This window comes from Lemur catta, chromosome 19 (assembly GCF_020740605.2).
Source record: "Lemur catta isolate mLemCat1 chromosome 19, mLemCat1.pri, whole genome shotgun sequence".
NCBI lineage: Eukaryota > Metazoa > Chordata > Mammalia > Primates > Lemuridae > Lemur > Lemur catta.
Window position 1 is genome coordinate 20,587,259 of NC_059146.1, and position 17,682 is coordinate 20,604,940.

General features: G+C 36.8%; 1 protein-coding gene across 1 annotated transcript; it reads right to left on the reverse strand.

Annotated features, from left to right (window-relative positions):
• Positions 1 to 1,032: 1,032 nt before the first annotated feature.
• ZNF677 (zinc finger protein 677) lies at positions 1,033 to 16,912 on the reverse strand. The gene is made up of 4 exons (XM_045532683.1): positions 16,863 to 16,912; positions 15,283 to 15,353; positions 10,546 to 10,672; positions 1,033 to 3,554 (listed from the first exon to the last, which is right to left on the reverse strand). The coding sequence occupies exons 2-4, from the start codon at positions 15,295 to 15,297 to the stop codon at positions 2,035 to 2,037; spliced, it is 1,662 nt and encodes a 553-aa protein (XP_045388639.1). The 5' UTR covers positions 15,298 to 15,353; positions 16,863 to 16,912; the 3' UTR covers positions 1,033 to 2,034.
• Positions 16,913 to 17,682: the final 770 nt, after the last annotated feature.

Here is a 17,682-nt window from a genome sequence, read left to right on the forward strand (position 1 = left end):
TCACATGCTTATATTTGCATTTTCACTGATGTAGAAGAAAGTGCATGCCATTCTTGCAAAAAAAAAAAAAAACGCATGTAGAAATGCAGGCATGTAAAAATATAATCATACAGTGCATACTTATGAAGGAGAAGACAGGTTTTAGGGGTCTATTACACTGCTATGGTATGATATTTTTATCACAGTCATAGAAATAATCCGGGGCAGAGTGTGGAGAAAATGACTCAAGTGTAAATTATGAATATATATTCCCAAAATTGCATATTATTTGAATCTAACATGGAAAGAAATTGCTATTGGAGACATTCAACCTTGAGAGCCAAATGATGTATTATTAATGTTCATTATGAAGAGCCTTAAAGAGGTAGGACATGCTTGGGTTGATGGCATGATTCACTCAGGGTTATTCAAATGATTATACTGTACTAATTAAGACATGAGAAGTATAACATATTCTAATAAAATGATATCAAAATACAATTTCAGTGGCCAAATGTGAAAGCTTTACAAACACTCTCCTCTGGTTCTTTTAACTGTCTTCTATGATGATCATTCTGTAATATCTTCAGTTTCAAAAATAAGATCAATTTTTAATAATGTGTGATATGCAATAGCTGTTACCTTTCAAAGGAGATGGTGACCATCATTCCCCCTCCATTTATTTCTGCCACATATGCAGTCCCTAGTAACCCATCATTTGTGCTCCCATGAAAATCTCATTCTCTCAATGTTCAGGCCTATTCTTTCTGTTTCCTGGTCATCTTTTTTTTTTTTTGGAGACAGAGTCTCACTCTGTTGCCTGGGCTAGAGCGAGTGCCGTGGCGTCAGCCTAGCTCACAGCAACCTCAAACTCCTGGGCTCAAGCGATCCTACTGCCTCAGCCTCCCCAGTAGCTGGGACTACAGGCATGCGCCACCATGCCCGGCTAATTTTTTTCTATATATATATTTTAGTTGGCCAGATAATTTCTTTCTATTTTTAGTAGAGACAGAGTCTCGCTCTTGCTCAGGCTGGTCTTGGACTCCTGACCTCGAGCGATCCACCCGCCTCGGCCTCCCAGAGTGCTAGGATTACAGGTGTGAGCCACTGTGCCCGGCTGTGTTTCCTGGTCATCTTGTACAGTAAGCTTACCTTTCCTATAATCAACAGAAGTTCTCAGTCGTATCAACAAATCAGGAAAGGGGTCCTGACTACATAAAGCATGGTAACTTAGATAACAGTTTTAACTCTATTGTTTCACTCCCATGCTCTCACATTTATACTATATTGTATATTTAGGCCCTTCCATTTTATCAATCCCTTCTTTGAGACAATCATGATACACGAAAGTCATGTAACGAAGATATACCATCAACAGATTTCAAATGTCAAGTTGTAATTCATCAATAACAAAGCCTTCTTAAGAAATCTCAAATAAATAAAGTGAAGACAGATCTTTCTGCAGATGTCCCTGTTCTTTTGACACACATTATCTCATGAGTTTTAAATGATTTTCACTTTGTAATCATCTGTGGAATTTAACATGAAATCAGTTAATCCTCAAGAAGGAATAGAGACTTAGTGCCCCCTAGAATAAATTTTTGTATATGTAATCCATTGAGAGAATTGGCTAAACAATTTACCACATTACATTTGTAATGTTCCTCTCCATTATGAATTCTTTGGTATATCCTGAGTCAGACCATTGCTTAAAGGCCTTGACATATTTGTATGGTTTCCATCTTGAATATATTGTCATAACCACAAAGATGTAAATATTTTATAAGGCTGATCATATTCACTACATTTGTAAGGTATCTCTACAATAAGAGCTCTGTGGATGTTCCACAAGGCTTGAATTTTGGATAAGCCTTGCCATACACATTTTATTTCTGGGGTTTCTCTCAAAGACATGTATACTAATGTCAAGTGATGTGTGAGCACTGGCTAAAGGCCTTTCCACATATACTAGTTTTATATGGCTTTTCTTCATAGTGGAGTCTCTGATGTTGATAAGGCTTGAACATTTAAGTTTTGTCTTATTCATTATATTTGTTATGTTTTTCTCTGAGTTTTCTGATGATGCCCAAGGTTTGAACTTTGGATAAAAGCATTACGATGTATTTTATGTTTACAATGTTTCTTTTCAGTATGTATTTTTTGATGTCTAGTAAGGTTTGCAAATTGGGTAAAAGCTTTGCCACATTCATTACATTTGTAAGGTTTCTCTCCTGTATGGATTTTCTTATGTTGAGTAAGATTTGAACGTTCAGTAAAGGCTTTACCACACTCACTACATTTGTAGGGTTTCTCTCCAGTATGAGTCCTTTGATGACCCCACAGGTGTGAACATCTGATAAAAGCCTTATCACATTTATTACATTTGTAAGGTTTTTCTCCTGTATGAATTCTCTGATGTTCCAGGAGGCTTGAACTGTGGATGAAAGCCTTGCCACACACATTACATTTGTGTGGTTTCTCTCCAGGATGAATATTCTGATGTCTAGTGAGGTGTGAGCACTGCTTAAAAGCTTTGCCACATTCATTACATATGTAAGGTTTCTCTCCAGTATGGATTCTCTTATGTTGAGTAAGGCTTGAACGCTCAGCAAAGGCTTTGTCACATTCACTACATTTGTAAGGTTTCTCTCCAGTATGAATTCTCTCATGACCCCAAAGATGTGAACGCTGGATAAATGCTTTACCACATTCATTACATTTGTAAGGCTTTTCTCCAGTATGCATTCTCTGATGACTTGCAAGATTTGAATTTTGACTACAGACTTTGCCACATACATTGCATTTATATGGTTTCTCTCCTGTATGGACTCTCTGATGTCTTGTGAGATTTGAACACTGGTTAAAGGCTTTGCCACACTCATTACATTTGTACGGTCTCTGTCCAGAATGAATTCGCTGATGATTAGTAAGGTTGGAACTTTTGCTAAAAGCCTTTCCACAGTCATCACATTTGTATGATTTTTCTCTGATGTGTGTTCTCCTGCACTGTGTAGGTAACAGAGGGGGTTTTAAAATCTTCCTATATTTATTATAAATGTTTTTGACACTAGGAGAAATTGTTTGAAGTGGTGAAACTAAGGAACTATTGTTGATAGACTTCTCAACTTGATTACATTCATAAGTTTTCTCCTCAGTTTGAAATTTCTGCAGTTCAGCAAGATGTGCCTTTAGGCTTAATCCAATCCTATTTTCAAAACACTTCACATACTTGTTTCCAGTATAGCTTATGTTATTTTTCAGTTTTAACAAATTCCTTATGAATGGCTTGCTATGTACAAAATGTTGGTAGGTATTATCTCTTACAGAAACATTCTGCTTTAAAGAAAAATTAACTGAGGATTTATTATGTTGTTGATCTTTTCTATAAATGAGATTTCTGTTATGGGTAAAAGGCACTCCTTTGTAATTTCTTGTATCATATCCCCATGGGCTGTCAAACTTACACATATTTTTCCAGACTTCCTTGATGCCATGGCTTTCATTTCTTTCCAGTATCACCAGATGGTATAATTCCTCTTTATTAATGTCTTCTTTTGATAATTCCTCACAAACATCTGAAAGATAAAGAACCATAGGCTTTCCATTGTGTAGAGTTGGAAGATAAATATTTTACATTAAAATACATGTTATAAAAAATAATATTTATAATGAACAGGGTTATGAAGTTTCTCAACCATGGTCTTCTAATGTTTAGGAACACAAAGGGCATGGTTGTCCTCAATAAGAAAGTAATATAGCAATGAAACATGTAATTCAAATTATTTTAAGGGCAGTACAGTTTGAAACATACTATATCCAAAACACTTATACTATGTAAACTCATATACGCCCTGAAAGAAGGGATATTTTAACACCATCACCTAAAAAACACAATAATTGGCACAGCTATATGGCTGTCTCATATTTGAAGAGAAGCAAATAATGATGCATTATTTAGTGATGACTATTATACAGAAATAAAAGCTAAAGCACACCCAAACTTATGTAATAAAAATATAAAAAATGGCAATTCATGATTGCAAAAAAGTAGCTCAAGAAAAATCAGGCAGAATTTATTAATAATTAAATGCCATTATAAGAATTTACAACATTGTAAATCTGAATATGTTATAAAACTACCTATACCCATATAAAATGTGCATTTTGCAGCATTAACATTTTGTGCATGGCCATTATATTGCATAACGTATACTGAAAAACCACCATCTGTAAATCATAATAAAAATAAATAAAACATTGTAGTAATCTGTGACAATCTAGCTGGCAACCTAATAGCAATCACAATTATACAACATTATTATCTGTGGAATTCCAAAGAGTTCTTGCTTAAGAACTGAAGGAGGAACTCTCATTGCTGAAGGAGCACACAACAGGAAAAATAAGAAATATGTTGAGAATCACTGAATTTTGAAATATCAGGTTTAGGTAAATACACATTATTATCATAATTTTGTGCCTGCAGTTATATAACAAACAGTATATAGAACAACTTCCTAACTATGAAGGTGTCACCTAACCCTCCAGTTCTATGGCCAAAAAATATATAATATATAATAAAAGCTGTGTGCTTTGAAAATTTATTATCTGGGGTCAAAGAAAATATTGATCAGAAAAAAATTTAAAAAAAGAAAACATATAAGATATAATGCAGGGAAAGGCCAATCTCATAAGCAACATGACAGAAAGTTGATATATCTTATTAACAGACATAACTTTTCAGTCCATACTATATGCTATGCAATGCACTAAGCCCTCCAAAAGCATTAACTTATTTAAAAATTATTACAATTTTTCAAATAAAAACAAGGGACCCAAGAGGTTTATATATCTATCCTTAACTCACACAGGGAGCAATTGTTAAGAGCCAGCATTTGAACCCAAGTGTGAAGGCTAAGATGCCATATTCATAAAGCATTAAGCACCATTGCCTACCCAGGCAATACAGATTACAACAGATCACAGCAACTACCAGGAGCTTAGGAAGAAGAAATGTTTCAAGGGAGATATAGGACCTGAGGTGTGTCACTTATAGTGTGACAGTGCCACCGCTCCCAGGTAACAGCATTTGAGTTATGTCTTGAACATGTTTCTGTCCTGAGCAAGCTGTCCTGTACATGAGTAGGGGTCTTTTCTCAGCCAGTATGTGCACTGAGGGGAGGGTTATGTCTTATGAAAACTGGGTTGCCAAGGTGCTCAAAATTAATATACTAGGACCTACCAGTATAGTCCATCTAGATCAAAGAAAAACTGGAGGAAAGGCCCAGACAGGGATTTAGAAAAGCAAGAGTGAAAGGTAAGGAATAAGCAGCATTATGGGAGCAAAGCTTCTGCATGCAAATCTGTGAGAATATGATTGTACTAAGACAGTTAAAATCCTGATCTTGGAAAAAGAGAGGAATTGATTTAGAAAGTGGCTTAATAGTGACCCATTCTGTGGAAACCATACTACGGGAACAGGGCAAAAGTAGATAACATTCAGAATATATCATCAAAAATGTAATGTAGGAAAAATGCAGGTTTATATATATTCCAGTGTTTGCTCTAAAATCTATCAAAGTAAATATCTCACAAATTCTATATATATTCCAGAAGACATGTACAAGAATGTTCTTAGCAGGACCCAAAAGCAAAAACCTGGAAATGGCCATCAAGAGAATGGATGAGTTCACTCAGTATAAACACACATGGATGCATGAAATCCTATCAAGAGTCCAGCAATGAGGGTGGACATGGGTACAGGATGACAATCCCTTGGCTGGGGGGACAGAGAGGGTGGAAGGCAGAAATGAAGTTAGCAGGAAGCTTTTGCCAAAGTCTAAGCTCTTTGGGGATGCGACTGTATTTGGTAAAAAGTAAGTTAAGAACTAAATTATAAATTTTTAAAATAGAATTTACAAATTTTAGCATGTTGATTTGTTTAGTCCCAGTGTCCTCCTTGTTTGTTACATAAAAATAACAGAGTCTTTTTTTCTGGCCTTCTTTAATTGTTTGAAATCATATCTTTGGATCTTTTATATCAAAATCCCAGACATATGAGACAGGAGGAATGCTCTTATTATCTGTATTAGTAGATACAAAGTTATTATTATTATGAATCAATGGAAATTAATGTGCACTTATCCAAAAGTAATGAATTCTGACTTCACAAAGATCCTCACAAGTGATTACTAAATGACCCAGAGCACAGAATGGCTTGTACAGTGTTGGTAGCAGCATTTAAGTACAGAAACAATTTTTGGCAGTGCCATGGAAATTCAGGGAAGAGGCTGATGTACAGATAAATGGTGAACAACATAAAAAAGTAACAGCCAGAACATTAGAAAAGCACCAGGACATGGGTCAACAAGGACCAGGTGAGCTTTTTAATGGAATTTAGCTGAAAAGAACAGGAAACAAAACAGTCCTGATGGATTAATTGAAACATGCAATTCCAAGAACTTAAGAAATTGTCTGGAAAACACAAATGTTATAAGCAATAATGGTGAGGACACCACAGAGTCTAAGAAATTGCCTCAGAGTCCCATAAAATGAGATTTTTAAAATACTAGGTTAGTATACCAAGATGTACATGATGAATACAGACGGGAGAATAATTATTAGAACTAAGTATTTGTCACGAAAAATGTACAATCTGTAAAATTAAAATAAAACCCAAAAGTTATTTTTAGAAAACCACATATACTATTGAAAAAGCAATGTATCTTATATAAAAAAATATGGCAAGTCAATTTAATGGTATTTCTGTGACTAAAACACTAAGTTAATAAAAAAGTGTTTGCAAGTTATCAAAAATTCTCAATTCAAAAAACGCAATAGATTTTAATGGAGAAAAACATATTTTAAAACGAGATACCAAAGGTCTATGAGAATGGCTAAAACCCAGAACATGGACACCAAATGCTGGTAAGGATGTAAAGCAATAGAAATGGTTATTCACTGCTGGTGGGAATGCAAAATATTAATAGTACAAACACCGTGGAAGACAGTTTGAAGTTTCTTACAAAACTAAACATACATCATAAGACCCAGCCATTGCACTTCTTGGTATTTACCCAAAGCAGCTGAAAACTTATGTCCACACAAAAACCTGAATGTGGGTGTTTATAGCATCTTTATTCATAATTGCAAAAATCTGGAGCAACCAAGAGGTCCTTCAACTTTATGGATAAACAAACTGTAGTATATCCATACAAACTGTGGTATGTCAATACAACTTTAGGGTTATCATTCTATAAGCAATGGAATGAAACAGAATATTATTCTGTACTAAAAAGAAATGAGCTATCAGCTATGAAAAGACATGAAACAAACTTAGATGTATATTACTAAGTGAAAGAAGCCAACTTGAAAAGGCCACACACTGTGATTCCAACTATATGACATTCTGGAAAAGGTAAAACTATGGAGACAGTAAAGAGATCAGTGGTTGCCAAGTGTTAGGGAGAGGAAAACATGAACAGGCAGAACACAGAATTTTTAGGGCAGTGCAATTATCCACAGGATACATATAATATAAGTGAACCCTAATGTAAACTATAGACTTCGGGTGATAATGATGTGTCAATGTAGGTTTATCAATTGTAACAAATGTTAACACTGTGCTGGCAAATGTTGATAATGGGGGAGGGTATGTATGTGTGGAGACAGAGGGCATATGGGAAATCTCTGTATCTTCCACTCAATTTTTCTGTGAACCTACAATTGATTGAAAAATTAAGTCTGTTACAAAAAGTATATGCTAATAGTCAGTATTAAGTTATAGGAAATACATAAAAGGAATAATCAGCACTATCTTTTAACAAAATTCTGGAGGTTATATATGTTCTGGGGGAAACTAATGTTCAGATGTAAACACTCAAGAAAGAAATCTTCTTGTAAAATATATAAAATAATATTCATTCCTTCATCCCACAGCCCCACACATTGTAAATATAAAACAAAAAACACTAAGAGTATCATAAGAAATACGTAACTCATGATTGATGAAAGTGTGAGTGCCTCAAGTTACAGATTTTTTATATGTAGACATCATTCAATTTTATAAGTTCCCTCAATGAGAGCATCAAAATCTTATTTGTTGAAGCAGAACGTACAATAGCACATACATGGGATGAACGATGGTGGCACGAACAACAGTTTAGTCAACATTCTCACGGATATGAAGTTGTGAACTTCAACAGTGCTCTCCCTAGGATAAATTCCTACACCTTTTATTGCTGGCTCCAAGTGGATGATCATTATATGTCTAAACAACATTGTCACCCTGCCCTTGGGAAACACCGTAACTTCCAAAAAAGCCGGATGGACTGAAAGCACTTATCACTCAGGTTCTCCTGATGCTTTGTCAGTATTCTGGGACATGCAGATCAGTCTACTCAATGGCTTCAAGAGGCACTTCTGAACGTAAGCAGGATACTGTAAGACTGCTGTCCCCAACCCCGGGGGCTGTGGACCAGTATTGGTGTGTGGCCTGTTAGGGACCAGGCTGCAGAGCTCTGCTGTACCCCATCCTCCTGTCCGTGGAAAAATTGTCTTCCATGAAACTTAGGAATGGGGGTGGCACACAGCAGGAGGTAAGTGGCAGGCAGGCAAGCAAATGAGCGAAGCTTCATCTATACTTACAGCTGCTCCCCATTGCTCGCATCATTGCCTGAGCGCCACATTCCCAACCCCCCACGCCCATCTGTGAAAAAATTGACTTCCATGAAACCAGTCCCTGGTGCCAAAAAGGCTGGGACCACTGCAGTTAGAGGTTAATCATTCTCTTTCAAGAATTTTACGTTACCAGATGGTTGCCATGGCACACACCTATCATCCCAGCTACCTGGGAAGCTAAGGTGGGAGTTTGAGACCAGCCTGGGCAACACAGCGAGACCTTGTCTAATATAAAAAAAAAAAGAAAATAGAGGAAAGAGAATTTTCTGTTACCAAATAAGCCCCTTCCATGGATGAGTTCACTAGAAGTTGTCCACCACCTAAAGGAGGGTTACCCTAGCAGAAAAAGAGGATAAAATTTCAGACCCTAGGAATGTATATTTCAAAAGCAAGTTTCAGAGGCAAAAATCTTAGAATATGAAATCAGGAAGACCAGCAACAAAGGTCTGTTTTTGTTTCTGGACAGGGTAGAAAGCTGGAAGAGGTAGAAAAATACAAGATATGGGAGCATAAGAGGATCAGATTTTCTATGGTTCTTGAGAAGGGTGGTATGCTCTGCCCATGGCCTGCAGGGTGAAAGTCTAAAAGGTTGAGATATATTCCCATTTTGGAATGAGAATCAAAAAAAAGGATCTCCCTGTCAAGTCTTTATTACTGCTGAGTAACAATCTCAAAAGATCTGCTCCACTCCTCTTTATTCACATGTGGCAAAAGCAGTTCTGAAGAGATGGTCAAGGGGCCTGAACAGGTACAGGGCCCCATGAAATTTCAGGGAAGCTCAGATAAATTTTGCAGGCCCACTGTTTTCGCCACTTTCCTTAGAAAGTCTTACAAGTACATGAACTGTGAACAGAAACTGAATAGGCTCTGGGGCCAGGACTACAAGGGCCTCAGTTCTGATCTGTATGGACTGAGAACTGAGTATCAGATAAAATCAAATATACAAAGAGAGAGTCCTTCAAAACAGCCATCTTGGTCCCTCTCAAAGCCAGGGGACCAAAACTAACTGTAAGAGGGGCCAGATAATAGGGTATTACAGGTCACTATAAAGCATTTTCCTTTGTGTCCACGTGAGTTGAGGCATCACAGGGGAGTGGGAATTTAACAAAACCATACAAGACAGAGAGAGTGAGTCTGTGTGTAGGGGAGCTTCCTTTGAGAGCTCATAAGAAATAAACTTTTGTTTTCCCACAGATCTTTCCCATTTGAGGAGTTTCCCACACAATATTTAATGAAGCAGCTTTCTCTGTACCCATCTGAGCTGTTATTTGTGTTCACATTTCCACCCACTTGGATTTTTCCCCATTTCACATCACTCCCCGCAGTTCAGGCATCTTTCCCTTGTTCCAAAATGAAGAGAATATTCAGCTCAGGAGAGATTTCCACTTATAAAGAAAAAGGAACACAATATACTGTGCTTTTCCAGAATAGATTCCCAGCCTTTTGTTTAGCTAAGAAGATAGAACATTACAGATGGGTCTAGAAAACTACTTCACAAATTAGTCAACTGACTCCATCCTTCTGAATGCTTAGAGATTATTTTAAATGTGCAGATATCTAGCTCTCTTCCAAGAACTACTGAATAAAAGCACAGGGGCAAAACCAGATACTTTTAAAAGTTTGTTACAAGGTTTTGTGACTACCAATGTTCTGGAACCACCATTTATCAAATCTGAAATGTGCAGAACTTTGGCAGAAAGGGGAAGTTTAAAGTCCATATGACACATTATAAATCCTTTCCATTGTGAATCAAAACAGTTTCAGTCTTTCCCTTTAGAACAGGAATTGGACAGTCAGACAAGCAAGTCAGGGGCTGCCAAGAGACTCACAAGGGAATACGCAAAGATATACAAGTGCAGTTACTAATTTCTGGAGGGGAGTTATCCTTACCTAGGGAGAGCAGATTCCTGTAGTTCTCTAACATCACATCCCTGTACAAAGCCTTCTGAGCGGAGTCTAAGCATTCCCACTCCTCTTGGGAGAATTCTATGGCCACATCCTTGAATGTAAACAGTGCCTGAAATGAAAACACATTTCACAGCGTAGACGTACGAAGATTTATTTTCACATAAAATAACAGAAGAGAGGTGTAAGGACTGATTTGGCTGGAATGAGTGTTCTCCTGATCCATGTGAGATAATCTAAGCAAGTTATTTATCACTGATTTTATTTTTTAAGAAACTGAAGTGAAATTTATGTAACATAAAATTAGCCATTTTAAAGTATAGAATTCAGTGCCATTTAGTACATTCACCATGTTGTACAAACATCACCTCTGTCCATTTCAAAAATATTTTTATCAACTTCCAAGGAGACTCTGTACCCACTAAGTAGGCACTCCCCATTCTCTCTTCCTCACAGTTCCTGGCAACCAATAATCTGCTTTCTGTCTCTATGGACATTTCACATAAATGGAATCACATAAAATACGTGACCTTGTATATCTGGCTTCTTTCAATTAGAATAATGCTTTTGAGGTTCATCCATGATGTAGCAAGTATCAGTAGCATATTCGTTTTTACGGCTGGATAATATTCCATTGCATGACTGTACTACATTTTATTTATTCATTTATCCATTGATGGACATTTGGGTTGTTTCCATCTTCTGGCTATTGTATACAGTGTATATGAACATTTGTTTACAAGTATCTGTTTGAATAATTGTTTTCAATTCTTTTGGGTATACATCCAGCAGAGGAATTGCTGGGTTATATGGTTTAACTTTTTGAGGATTTGCCAATTTTTTTTTCCACAGTGGCTATACCATTTTACCAGCAATGTATCAGGATTCCAATTTCTCCATATCTTTACCAACATTTCTTATTTTCTCTTTTATTATAGCAAATCCTGGTGGGTGTGAATTGGTATCTCACTGTGGTTTTCATTTTCCATTTCACTAATGACTAATTTCGCTGAGCAACTTTCCATGTGCTTCCTGGCCATCTGTATATCTGCTATGGAGAGATACTATTGAAGTCCTTAAATCATTTTTTAATTAGGTTATCTGTATTTTGCCTGTTGAGTTGTAGGTGTTCTACATATATTCTGGACACTAGACCTTATAAGACATGTGATATGCACAAAATTTCTCCCATTTGGTAAATCATGTTTTCACTTTTGTGACTGTGTCCTTCAATGCACTGAAGTTTTTAATTATGATGAAGATACATCTACTTTTTCTTTTCTGCTTTTGGTGTCATATCTAAACATCCATTGCCAAATTCAAGGCCATGAAGATTTACCCCTATGTTTTTGTCTAAGAATTTTATAATTTTAGCTCTTATTTAGGTCTTTGATTCATTTTGAATTTATTTATATGAATAGGAGGTAAAGGGCCACTCTTATTCTCTTATATGTGGATATTCAGTTGTCCCAGTCCATTTGTTTGTGACTATTCTTTTCCCATTGAATGTTTCCGGCACCCTTGCAGAAAATGAACTGACCATAGATGTATGGCCTAACTGTTGGACTCTCAGTTCTATCCCATTGACCTGTGTTTCTATCCTTATGCCAGAAGCACAATTTTGATTATGCTAAGTTTGTAGTAAGTTTAGATGTCAGGAATTATAACTCCTCCAACTTCATTCCTCTTTTTCAAGATTGTTTTGGTCATTTGGGGTCCTTACCCCAAAATCCAATCTGGATTTTCAGTTCAAATTTTAGGACTGGCTTTGCCATTTGTATAAAAAAAAAAAAAAAAAAAGAAGCGGTTGGGATTTTGAAAGAAACTGCACTGAATCTCTATATCACTTTGGGGAGTACTGCCATCTTAACAATACTAACTCTTCCAGCAAGTGGAAAAGACACACTGAAAATAACAAGAACAGTTTCACTTTTCCCACGTCACCCACCTCCCAAGCCGGCATAGTATAACACCAAGAGATACCCTAGGCTAATTAAGTTCTCTAATGGGAGGAGAGAGCAATGTCAGTATCTGAGTTTCAAAGCTCTTTTGGGTGACATCTGAGGGGCCTATTTCTGTCACACCTCACTTAGAACACTGAGGGAACTGGCATGGATAGATTGCTTGGGGTAGCTAATAAAGGGCTGGAGGCCCTCAGCAATCAGCATGCAGATCTCAATAGGCAACCCATGGCCTCTGGCTGCAGGCCTCCAGCACCAGGCCTACCTGCCTGTGAAACCTGACAGCAGTCCTATCATCCTGTGGACCTTGCAAGCAGGTCTTACTGCAAAAACCACCAGCCAGTCTGCCCACCAGCCCCATGAACAGGTCTGTTCAGAATCTCTGACTATTGAAGTGCTTTCCCTACTGAAGATAATCTGTAAAGACTGAGAAAGGTGACTGCTTCTTCAAATGTGCAGATACCAACACAAGGCTACAAGCATCCCCCAAAATCAGGGAAACAACATAAAAAACAAAATAAAGTTCCAATAACTAACCCTAAAGAAAAGAAGATCTAAGTATTGCTTAATAAAAAAAATTCTAGATGATCATCTTAAAGAAACTCAGTGATCTAAAAGAGACCACAGACAGACAACTAAGTGAAATCAGGAAAAAAATACATGAATACAATGAGAAGTTCAGCAAAGAGAAAGTATAAAAAGGAACAAAATTCTAGAGCTGAAGAATGCAATTACTGAAATGAAAAATTCAACAGATAGCTTCAAACAGCCAGATTCATCAAACAGAAAGAAAGAATCAATGAAGTTCACGATAGGTCATTTGAAATTATCCAGTCAGAGAAGCAAAAACAAAAATGAATGAGAAAGAGTGAAGAAAGCCTACAGGATTTATGGGGCACCATTAATCACAGAAGAAAGAGAGAACAAGAAAGGAATAGAAACCTTACTTTAAAAATACTGACTGAAAACTCCATAAATCTGGAAGGGAAATTGACATCCAGATTCATGACACAGAAAATACCTTCAATAAGTTGAATATAAAGAGGTGTATGGTGAAACATATTGTAATTAAATTGTCAAAATCCCAAAACAAAGAATTTTGAAAGAACATAACCCTGTTATGCGTCAAGGAGCATCTGTTTTCTGTTATATTAGTAGTAGCACAAATGGACTAAGACAGACATATCACTGCCTAAAAGTGAATGGATGGAAAAATAGTTCATGCAAATGATAATGAAAAGAGAGCATATGATGACTATACTTACATCAGACAAAACAGACTGTCAATCAAAAACTGTCACAAGAAAGAAATAAGATCATTACATAATGATAAAAGCAACAATTCAATAGGAAGACATAACAATTATAAATATATATGCACCCAACATCACAGTACCTAAATATATAAAGCAAATATTGACAGATACGGAGAGAGAAATAGACAGCAACAAAATAGCAGTAGGAGACTCAATATCCCACTTTCAGTGATAGATAGCCAGACAGAAAATCAATAAGGAAATGGCAGACTTGAACAACACTATACGCCAAATGGATCTAATGGACATATATACAGAACATTCCTTCCAACAGCGACAGAATACACATTCTTCTCAAATGCAATACTCTCCAGGATCACACGCTAGGTCACAAAGTAATTAACAAATTTAAAACAAGGAATGCATTCCAAACATCTTTTCCAACCACAGTGGAATGAAACTAGAAATCAATAACAAAAGGAAAATGAGAACACTTGCAAATACAAGGAAATTAAACAAAACACTCTTGAACAACCACTGGGTCAAAGAAGAAATAAAAAATGAAATTAAAAAATATCTCCAGATAAAGAAAAATAAAACCACAACACAACAAAACATATGGGATACAGCAAAAGCAGCATTACAAGTCAAGGTCATAGCAATAAATGCCTATGATACAAAAGGAAGAAAAGATTCAAATAAACAACCTAACTTTATAACTTCCCATTCTATTCCAAATTATTAATATTTTGGAGCCAGAAACACACTATTCAACTGCTTAGTTTCACCCAAATGCTTTACAAAATCAAGCAAAGCAAATTTCTCCCATCAGTCTTCTTTTCCAGAGTTTTCCAGGTGTTTGTGCACATTAATAAATCACTTACATATGCAGTTTCTTTAATCCTGGTTTATAAATAGCTGAAAGGGCACCCAGATAAGGTCTGTAAACAGTCTCTACCACCCAATCTCACTGACACCATGGAGCCTACTTACTCCCCACCTCCAATCCATTCCTGGGAATAAAACCCTTCCCAGAACAATCATCTAAATGGAGCTTCTTCCAAAGTTCCATGTTACTGAGTCACAGTGAGATGGAATCTACATGTAGATGGAACTGAGGGAAGGCCCTAGGTATGCGTATACGTGTTAGGCAGGACACTTCAGAATCAGAGATTACCAAGTCCAAAATCAGGCATTTCAGGAAGAAGAGGACAGAACAATCAATTAAGAATATCGATCAGCCTGAGCGAGACCCTGTCTCTACTAAAAATAGAAATAAATTATCTGGACAACTAAAAATATATATAGAAAAAATTAGCCGGGCATGGTGGCGCATGCCTGTAGTCCCAGCTACTCGGGAGCCTGAGGCAGTAGGATTGCTTAAGCCCAGGAGTGTGAGGTTGCTGTGAGCTAGGCTGATGCCACAGCACTCACTCTAGCCCGGGCAACAAAGTGAGATTCTGTCTCAAAAAAAAAAAAAAAAAAAAAAAGAATATGACTTCTACCTGGGAAAGTGCCATTCCCTCCTCTTCTTTCTTTCCTCTTCCTCTGGATTTCTTTCTCAGGTAAGATTAGTCTGTGTGTCAAAAATATATTGTTTAATGCTTAGAATAAATACACACCTCCTTCCTCAGGCACAAGTACACACACAAAGGGAAAACTTTAATAAGGAAAAAAGATGGTCTTTAGCTTTCCACTGCAACAGGAGGGATTCAGGAAAAATACAATCCTACATGGAGCCCAATAAGTAAGTTCTTCCACCCATTTCTGCAAAAATCCCTCCCCTCTTGCTAAAACCCATACATTTTGCTTCAACTGCACTGTTGTTTCTTTACTTGACATCTAGCCAAAGAGAACTGCCTTGTCCAAGTTCACGGCCTCTCCCTGGGTAGACTGTATACAATAGCTGGTGAATGTGGGGGAAATAAAAGCCTGTCTCTTCCCTCAATTTGGAACAATTCTGAAGAGCCACCTTGGCTCCAGAGCTCCCTGATGTAGCCATATTGAGAAGTTTACATTTTTGTACTGAAGGCAAGGGGAAACCATAAAACAGTTCAATGCCAGGAGATGACATAACCAAACTTAAGATTTACTCCTGATGCACAGAGGGAGAAACTGGGAGGCATCTCTTTTGCCTCTGGGCCTATGTTCCCTCCTCTTTCCTAGTGGTTTGCATCATTTTTGGAGGACTGAGAGCCATTTAAGATTCAAATCATAACTGGGCATCTGCTCTCAAAGAATTGCAACATGCAGGCACATGCTCAATTTTAAAAATTATTTCAGGGATCCCATTTTTTCAGATTCAGAATTTGGTCTGTTTCATCACTCTATGTTATAGGTGGGTACACTGAGGTTCAGAGAGGGGCATCATTTCACCAAATTACCCTAAATAGGTCTGAGTTGAGTGAGCAGAATTCAGCAGTGAATGAATTCTGCAATGGTGGCATGGATAGGGCAGTGGAAAGGGTTTGTCCTTATTCCAGATTACCCTTCATATACCTGAAAAGGAGAAACTTCTATTTGATGGGTTTAATCAATCCCAAGCATTTAATTCCTCCTTTCTAGAAAAATATTTTAAAAATATAAAATTTCAAATACTTATTACTCTTGGAAAGCATGAATGGGGAATCAGCTATGGAGATCAGTTCTAAGTAATCTCTTCATCATGAACACATAGACTTTGTTAGGACAAAATTCCACATCAATCCAGCCCATCCTTCAACATCTTGCACAGAAAGGACAAAGGGATCTGGGGGAACATCTGGTTAGTTGGAGACTTTAGCTCGAAGCTGACTAATTAACAGATTACAGAAGGAAAGAAAGAAACTGAATACAATGGACCCTTAAACAACACTGGGTTAGGGTTGCCTACAACCTAAGTAATCAAAAATCTGCATATAACTTTTGACTCCAGCAAAAGTTATCCACTAACAACTTCCCGTTGACTGGAAGCCTTACCAATAACATAAACAGCCAATTAACACAGATTCTGTGTTATATGTATTATATATGTATTCCTACAATAAAGCAAGCTAGACAAAAAAGCGTTATTAAGAAAATTGTAAAGAAGGGAAAATATATTTACCATTCATTAAGTGGAAGTAGATCATCATAAAGGTCTTCATCCTCATCATCTTTATATCAAGTAGCCTGAGGAGGAGGAAGAAGAGGAGGGGTTGGTCTAGCTGTCTGAAGGATGGCAGAGGCAGAAGAAAATCCCTCATATGATTGGACCTGCGAAGTTCAAACCTGTATTGTTCAAGATCAACTGTATTAAACTAACTGGTTAAACTAGATTTTGAGTGTCTAAGGATTGTCAACATCCTTACAGTGAAACACTGTGAAATCAGTTACTAAATATTAAATATCAAAAAATAGTTCTTATATAAAGAGTAGATAGCATTTAAATCTCATAATCTGAACAACACATTTAAGACAGAAAATAATTTGGAAATTCTTTAAAAATCCAGTAAATTCTGAGATTAAATGTAAAACAAGTTTAAGTACACATCAAATTTAAAAAAGAATGATGTGAGCCACAAAAAAAGGAAGAGGGTACAACATAATTAATGTCCGTTTTAGAAAGCACCATGTGGTGTCAGAGAAGCTTTCTCCATTTTTTGCACTCTTGTCTCACAAGATCAGAGAAAGGGAAGACGATAATCTGGAATTAAATGAGCTAAGTCAGTTAACCCTCTGGCTGAACAGGGTTTGCAAACAGTATTATCATCTGATGCAATAATTAGAAAATGCAGAAGCCTCACACAACTGATTTTGCACTTCTCATTCTCTTCTACATAAACAATTTAACAAACTTTAAATTAATATTATAGAGCCACACATCTGTACTTCACAAGTTAATGTTCCATATTAAATCAATTCAACACTCACCTGGATTTGGGTCC